Source organism: Cibotium barometz, chromosome 23 (genome assembly GCF_041138505.1).
Source record: "Cibotium barometz isolate CiBa-2024 chromosome 23, ASM4113850v1, whole genome shotgun sequence".
NCBI classification, from domain to species: Eukaryota; Viridiplantae; Streptophyta; class Polypodiopsida; order Cyatheales; family Cibotiaceae; genus Cibotium; species Cibotium barometz.
Window position 1 is genome coordinate 40,111,849 of NC_141068.1, and position 8,747 is coordinate 40,120,595.

The window sequence follows — 8,747 nt, forward strand, 5'->3', positions numbered from 1 at the left end:
CTTCCACCGCAATCCACAAACTCGGCACAACAAACTCGACCGATGTGATAGCTTCCATTCCAAAAGCCAACTTGAAAGGGGTTAATCTAGTTGCTACCTTGTAAGCTGTGCGATACGCCCAAAGTGCTGACGGAAGCTTAACATCCCAATCCTTCTAATGCTTGCTTTTACGAGCTTGGTCAGAATGTGCACAATCTGCTTATTGGATGATTCAGCCAATCCATTGGCTTGCGAATAATAGGGGGATGACTTCTTGTGAAGAATCAAATAAAAACCTGTGATTCTCCTAATCACTTTACTAATAAATTGACCCCCTCAATCACTGACTAGCTCCACCGGACAGCTGAAACGAGTGAATACATCCTTATATAGACACTTTTCCACGGAAAGATCTGAATTGTCCCGCAACGCCCAAGCTTCCACCCACTTAGTGCAGTAATTTGTTACTGTCAGAATATACCAGTTTTCTATCTTTGTTGCAGCTGTGGGTTTAAAAGGCCCAATGAATTCCAAACCCCACTTTTGAAAAGGCTCAAATGGCAATATCTGGTGTAAGGGAATGCGGTCTCTCTGTGACTCTCTGTGACGGGCTAGCCCATCCTCTGGCACACATCGCATTTGCGCACGAACTGTTGCACATCAAAATAAATTGTTGGCCACCACAAGCCAGCTTGGAACACTTTGCTTGTAGTAATCTTCCACAAAAAATGCCCTCCCAAGACTCCGCAATGCGCTTCATGCAACAGAGCGCTTGATTGTACAGTAGTACACACCATAACAGCACATCAGCAACATTGCAGTAGTACAATTCTCCAAAGCAGACTTCAAAAGAATGACTACGCAATGCAAGCCGTCTCACTGATCCTTTGTCAAATGAGTTGGCAATGGGCATAGCACCTATAGATAGAAAACAAAACATTTCCTCATACCATGTCCAAGGCACGAAAAGAGGCAAAACTGCATCAAGAACTACATTCGCTACATTTGAAACAGCAAAAAGCGATGCATCCAGAAACTCATCATCCACTCCTGTAGCTTACTCTCCCGAATCTAGTCTCGAAAGATAATCTGCTACTACGTGTTGCGATCCTTGATGGTGGTGAATGACTTCAAAGTCAAAATCTTGCAGTAACAACATCCACCTTGCAAATCTTCCAGTTAAATTCTACTGCTGCACCGGGTAAAGCAACGCAGAATGGTCCACATGGAAATAGAAGATTCTCCCCAGAAGATAATGCCGAAACTTCTTCACTGAATAGATCATGCCTAAGCACTCTCACTCTGTTACTAAATATTCTTCTTTTGCTGAGGGGATAATCTGCGACTTGCATAATAAATAGGTCGAAACCAGCCACACTTTGTCCCTGCATTAACACACTGCCATTTGCTGTATCTGAAGCATCCAACAAAGACATGAAAATACTTCTCCCAATCAGGATGCATCATAACTAGTGCATGGGACAGTTGTATCTTCAACCTTCGATATGCCAAATCACATTCTTCTGTCCAAGAAAATTCTTTGAGGTCCACATGAGCCACCACATTTAGCATAATTGCCAAATGTGCCAGAAACTGCAAGTGTCACCCATGCCACTGAATTTGACCCAAGAACCGCATACACTCCTTCGGATTTATAGGTGTTGGAGCTTGCATGATAGCCGCCACCTTATCCGGATCCACAGCAATACCTTTCTGTGATATAATGTGCCCCAATAACTTCCCATTCTGAACCACAAAGGCACACTTCTATGGATTTAAACTAAAAGATACCTCATGGCATTTCTGAAAACACAGTCTTCGTTGATGTTCCAAATGCTGAGCAGAGGTCCCGAACACACTGAGATCATCCAGAAAGACCCGTACGAAGGTTGTCAAGAATGGCCCAAAAATTTCATGCATATCTCGTTGAAAAGTACCCGGAGCATTCCTCAAGCCAAACCACATCACTGTACACACAAACACACCCCAAGCTGTGATGAATGCTATCTTAGCTTGATCCTCTGGTGCCATCCAAATCTGGTTGTAGCCACTAAACCCATCAAAAAATGAATACATCTCATGGCCTGCCACATCATCCAAGATGGTATCCATGTACGGCAAGGGAAAAGGATCTAGAACAGTAGCCGCATTCAGTTTCCTCTAATCTACACATATGCGTATCTTCTTATTCTTCTTAGACACGATCAGGATCGGAGAAATCCACTCTGGATTCTCTATTGGAGCAATGAATCCAACTTGTAGGAGAATCTAGCTTGTAAGATTCCTCCCCAGCCTCTCAAAATGTCTAGTATCTTCCCTTGTAGTCAAATCCCTCTTCAGAAATATAAAAGATCTTGTTTCTACCTGTTTTGGCCTAGAGAGAGAAAATATTCTAGAGAGAGGTTATTTCGATTTTGGATATTTTTGGATGGAAAAATATCTCTTTATATTTAAATAAGTTCCCCCAAAATAGAAGTTCAAAAGATTTTCAGAAGGTGCATTAGAAATCAAGTATAATCTGTTCAAGAGGCCTTATCCTAGGGGTCAAGATTTTTTCGAAATTTTAAATTAAGGTTCCTATGGACTAATAAGATTCATCCAAATGTAGGGAGGAGATAAATGGAAGATTAAAAGAAAAATCCCCAAAAAATGAGTAAATACTCACATAAGATGAAGAGTTGACTAAGGACAAGGTTAATAGTTAAAAAAGAGAGATATTTGGAAGAAATGATGCATTTTTGACACCTCAGTATGGGGGAATTCCCCTCATGAAGAGGAGGTGCCTATTTCACTTGTGTGGGAGAGTTTTAAACTCCCAAATAATGAGATATTTTCTCTCTCCTCTCTCATGTTTCAACTAGTGTTTTTGCATTGTTACCCTACTTCTCCCAAGAGCCAAAAAACTATGAATTTACTTATAATTCATTAGTTTTTTGACCTTCCCTCTTCTAAAGATTGGTGGCCACTCTTGTTTCAAACAAGAGTAGAACCCTCAAACCATCAAGCCAAAGGAAAGCTCTCAAATTTCTTCGTAAGTTGGAGATTCTTCTCTTTTCTATTCATTTTATGGTTTTTTATGATTTTTATCTTCTCTAAATTGAATATGATGTTATGCCTCATTGAAAAAAGGCATTCCCCTCCCTTCTTTAGAAAATCCAACCATTCTTATCCTAGATGAATGATTAAAATCAAGTTTTTCATAATGTTTCTCTTTGATAATGTAGAAAATGTTTACATTAGAATGATTTAAATACTCTTGGTGAACTTCTAATTAATTTTAGAGAGTTAAAAATTGAAAAATGGTCAGCCATACAAAGGAGGCTATGGCAAAAAAATTTTAAAATTGTCAAAAATAAGTTTTACTTTTGTATTCAGAAAGAGTAATTCACATCGTATATGTATACTTAAAGTGTTATTTTTCATCCTAGGTATAGAAAAATGCATACTAAAAATATTTTATTAAAAAATGTTACTTTCTTTAGAATTAAATTCTATGTATAGAAGGAAGCATATTGAAATTTTATTTTGATTATAAAAGTATTATTTTCATCATAAATGATTTGTATGCATAAACATATGCATAAAAGATATTTTTTATATTAAAAGTATTATTTTCATCATGAATGTTTTTTATGCATAAATGGATGCATAAAAGAAATTCTTTTATATTAAAAGAGTGATTTTCATCATAAATGATTTGTATGCATAAACATATGTATAAAAGAAATTCTTTTGTATTAAAAGAGTGATTTTCATCATAAATGATTTGTATGCATAAACATATGCATAAAAGATATTTTTTATATTAAAAGTGTGATTTTCATCATAAATGATTTTTATGCATAAAAGAAATTCTTTTATATTAAAAGAGTGATTTTCATCATAAATGTTTTTTTATGCATAAATGGATGCATAAAAGGAATTCTTTTATATTAAAAGAGTGATTTTCATCATAAATGATTTGTATGCATAAAAGATATTCTTTTTATTAAAAGAGTGATTTTCATCATCATAAATGATTTGTATGCATAAACATATGCATAAAAGATATTTTTTTTTATTAAAAGTGTGATTTTTATCATAGATAATTTTTTATGCATAAATGGATGCATAAAAGAAATTCTTTTATATTAAAAGAGTGATGCATAAATGGATGCACAAAAATGAGTAAATGCTCACATAAGATGAAGAGTTGACTCAGTTCAAGGTTTATTAGTAAAAAATTAAGAGATATTAGTTTTTAAAAAAAAGAGATATTTAGGAGAAATGATGAATTTTTGACACCTTGGTAAGGAGGGGGAGCCCCATCAAGTAGGTGCCTTTTTCTCCATCATTGATTGGTTTTTTAATTCAAACAAATGTGATATTTTTCTTTCTCCTCTCTCCTAGATCAAACTGGATTAAAAAGGGAGCCAAACTAGTCCAAAGCTTGTCCGAATTGAGTCAAACTGAAGCTGGAAAGCTCTAGAACCTAATTGGACTTGGTTAGTGGCTTGCCTCACCTATAAATAGACCCTCATTCCTTTGTAAACTCATCTTTGAGCTATACCATGCTAGTATTATCTTAAAATAAGCATATTTCTATTATCCCTTAATTTTTGTCTTCTCTTGGGGAGCTTGGAGCTTCTCTCTCTCTCCAACAACAACTCTTGAAGTTTTCTCTTCTCGTCTTGGTGGCCAATTGATTGGTTGGGGGCTTCACTTCTAATTAAAGAATCAAGCCAAACTTAGAGGTAAGACTAATTTTTATGGGTTTTTTTTTCAATTATCTCAATGACTTTCTTCTTCTAACCCCTCTAAAGCTTGAGAAGATTTTAAAATGATGGTTTTTATTCAAATCAAGATTTCCCTAATATTCTAAATGTCTAATTAGAATTAAATTAATCTTTTTGCTTAATTATAATGCTTTCCTTAAGTAAATCTCTCTCTTAAAAAGAGTAGTCATTGTTGAAAGAACGGTAGAGGGGGAGGAGACACACACACAGGAGCAAACCCTAATGTATATTGCAAACCCTAACCATAGAGGGAAGCCATCTCCACTCTCACACAAAGCATAATGCACTAATCCATAATCCACACAACACACTATGAGTTGTGTCCACACTCTACTAACCCTAGCTAATGTCCACACACTATGACCAGCTGGCCATGCGGTCATTTATGTCTCACACATGTTCCTACCTAATCTGCCAGTACATAGCATAGCTGGCTCACACTGACATCGAGCTTGAATCTCAGCCCCTCTCAAGCTCATGATGTACTACCGATGAAGATGTAGATGAGCTTGGGATATCAAGACTCTCAACACTCCCCCTCAAGCTCATCCCATATACTCCCAACATAGTACGAAACTACTCAAACTTCTCCCTGCTAAGTGGCTTTGTAAAGATGTCTGCCACCTGCTCATCAGTCTTCATATACTGAAGATCAACTGTACCATCCAGCACCTTTTCTCTGACAAAGTGATAATGGACCTCTATGTGTTTGGTCCTCGCATGAAACACTGGATTCTTTGCCAACTGTATACTGCTCATGTTGTCACAATGAATGACAACTTTGCCATCAATAGGCTCACATAAATCTGTCAAGAGATTCTTTAACCATATAGCTTCACAAGTAGCAATGGCTGCACCCCTATACTCAGCCTCTGTAGTACTGGATAAAGCAACTGTAGGTTGCTTCTTGCTACTCCAACTCACCACGACACTTCCAAGTGTAAAAGCATATCCACTAGTAGACCTCCTGTCTACTAGGAGCTACCTGCCCAGTCAGCATCTGGGTAACCATGTATATCCAAGCTTTTACCACTCTCATAAAGTAGACCATAATGTGCAGTGGTCTTCACATATCTCATGATGCGTCTCACTGCATCCAAATGTGGTTTCCTGGGGCTCTGCATAAACTGGCTTACTAACCCCACAGCATGGGCGTGTGATAGTCATGTAAATGAGACTACCAACCATCTTCCTCGCCATAATCAGCCCGCAACTTCACATTTTGCTCCAAAGGTGTACTCATAGGCTTACACCCTGTCATGCCATACTTTGCCAACATATCCAATGCATATTGGCGCTGTAATAACCATGTACCTGCATGAACTTTGACCACTTCAATTCCAAGGAAGTATCTCAACTCACCAAGATCTTTCATGTCAAATTGCCCACTCAAAGCTTTCTTGACATGCATCACATCTGCACCATGATCACCTGTGATAATCAAGTCATCCACATAGATGACGAGTAACACAATCCCATGCTCTGTCTTCTTCACATAGAGTGAAGAATCTGCTGTAGAAGTCTGAAAACCAAGTGAGATAAGATATCTGCTCATCTTATCACTCCAAGCACGAGGTGCTTGCTTCAAACCATATAATGCCTTTTTCAATTTACATAAGTGGGATATCTTGGGTGTACATACCCTTCTGGATGTGCCATATACACTTCCTCTTGTAGATCTCCATTTAGAAATGCATTCTTGACATCCATTTGATGCATTTCCCAGCCATTAGCTGCAGCCATAGCAATGACTGCTCTCACTATGCCCATCTTAGCCACCACTGGACTAAAGGTTTCATCATAGTCCAAACTTTGGGTCTGTGCATAACCCTTTGCTACCAATCTTGCTTTATGTCTCTCAATAGAACCATCAGATTTGCACTTCACTTTGTAAACCCATTTACATCCAATAACATTCTTGTCCTTTGGTAATGCAACCAAGTCCCATGTGTCATTATTATGAACCAATGCATCCATCTCAACATCCATTGCTTTCTCCCATACATGCTCTCCAATAGCCTCTGTATAACATGTAGGTTCCACATGCTTCACCACCATAAATGTCATATATGCATAGTGCATAGCAAAATCTCAATATGTCAATCTGTCAACAGGATATCTGACTCTCTGGGATCTCCGCAATGCATGCGGGTCACTCTGTACACCTATAACTCTAGCATGTGGTGGCACATATCTGTCCTGCCTATAGCACCAGGTGTGCGTAAAATAGGTATGCCAAGCTCCTCATCCAAACTCTCTGAACTCGATGACTCATAACCTGTGATTCCAATTCCTTCAACCTTCTTCTTTCCTTTATCCATAGCACTACTCCCAGTGCTCACACTCTCATGCCTCAAACGTCCTGACCATGGATGTACAGTACTACTCTCAGCTTCTGCTCTGCTGGCCCAGACATAGTAGTAGAACTAGAACTTGCTTGTGACCAGTTCATAGGCACATCAGCCTCAAGTGACTCAATGACTCCCTCATCTTTTACTTTGTACCAACTAGCAAGCTTATCAAACACCTTATCTCAAACACCACATCTCATGAGATGACCACTTTTCTAGTTTGTGGGTTATAACATTTGTATGCCTTTCGATCCTGTGCATATCCAACAAATACACATTTCTCTGCCTTAGGATCCAACTTCCTTCTTCTTTCATCAGGCACATGTACATAAGCTATGCATCCAAATACTTTGAGGTGTACAATGTCTGGCCTGTAACCTGTAAGCCGCATCTCTGGCGTGCTTCCATGAATGGCTGCTGTAGGTGTTTTGTTCAGTACATACATTGCAGTAGCACATGCTTCTGCCCAATAATAATCTGGCATGCTCTTTTCATTGAGCATCGCCCTAGCCACTTCACATATGACTCTATTCTTTCTCTCAGCCACAGCATTCTGCTGAGGTGTATACCTGCAAGTCGATTGTCTTCTTATTCCATGCTTCCTCAAGAAATGCTCAAAAGCTTTTGAGGTGTATCACCACCTCCATCTGTTCTCAAACATTTAATCCAATAGCCATATTGCTTTTCTGCAAAAGCTTTGAAATCCATGAACTTTTCCAACACTTCACTCTTCTCTCTCAGAAAGTATATCCATGTCATCCTGCTGAAATCATCTATAAATGTCACATAGTATAGACTGCCTTTGATAGATGGGTTTTGTGCACGACCCCATACATCACTATGTACGATCTCAAGTGGCCTGCTACTCATATTTCCTTCTCTAGGAAACCTCAACCTTGCCTGCTTTCCAAATTGACAGGATTCACAAACATGCATATTCCCATCATATTTAAATCTAGGCAATCCAGTGACAATGCCTCTTGTTTGCATGTTCTTTAATCTCTGTATATTGACATGTCCAGTCCTCTTATGCCACATATCAATGTCCTGTACCACATTCCTGCTTTTAGAGAACATGGCTAATTTTAACTCAGGAATTCCAACATCCAGCTTAAACAACCTGCCTTCGTTCTTGCCTTTAGCAATTACTCTACATCCATGTTTGAAGTCCTCAACGAAGAAACCATGCTCGTTGAAACGAACCTGTAATCCCTGTTCCACCATTTGACCAACTGAGGCCAAGCTCTTTGTGATAGTAGAAGGCACATACAATACATCAAACATAGACTTTGTCTGACCATTGTGCATGACCAATGGTACACTTCCAACATGTGTAATGACATGCTGGGTATCATCACCTGTTTCCACATAGCCTTTCACTTCCATAGGCTTCATATGCTCAAACCATTCTCCATGACATGTCATATGGTTTGATGCTCCTGAGTCTATATACCATGTATCATCATTCTCAGCATTTGTCATCATCGATCCAACAACATGCTTCATGGCAAACAAATGATTTGCAGTGCCATCATTACTGCTTGATGCATAGTTTCCACCACCATGTTGTGCATAATTTCCACCATAATGACCACCATAAATGACCGTGTGTCCAGCTGGTCATAGTGTGTGGACATTAGCT

The 8,747-nt window shown here is 38.6% G+C and overlaps 1 protein-coding gene across 1 annotated transcript; it reads right to left on the bottom strand.

Annotated features, from left to right (window-relative positions):
- Positions 1-315: 315 nt before the first annotated feature.
- Positions 316-2,091, bottom strand: LOC147625931 (uncharacterized). Its single transcript, XM_086817763.1, has 5 exons — positions 1,771-2,091; positions 1,620-1,725; positions 1,178-1,393; positions 712-978; positions 316-629 (listed from the first exon to the last, which is right to left on the bottom strand). Exons 1-5 carry the CDS (start codon positions 2,089-2,091, stop codon positions 316-318), a joined length of 1,224 nt encoding a protein of 407 aa, XP_086673889.1.
- Between the last annotated feature and the right edge of the window lie 6,656 nt (positions 2,092-8,747).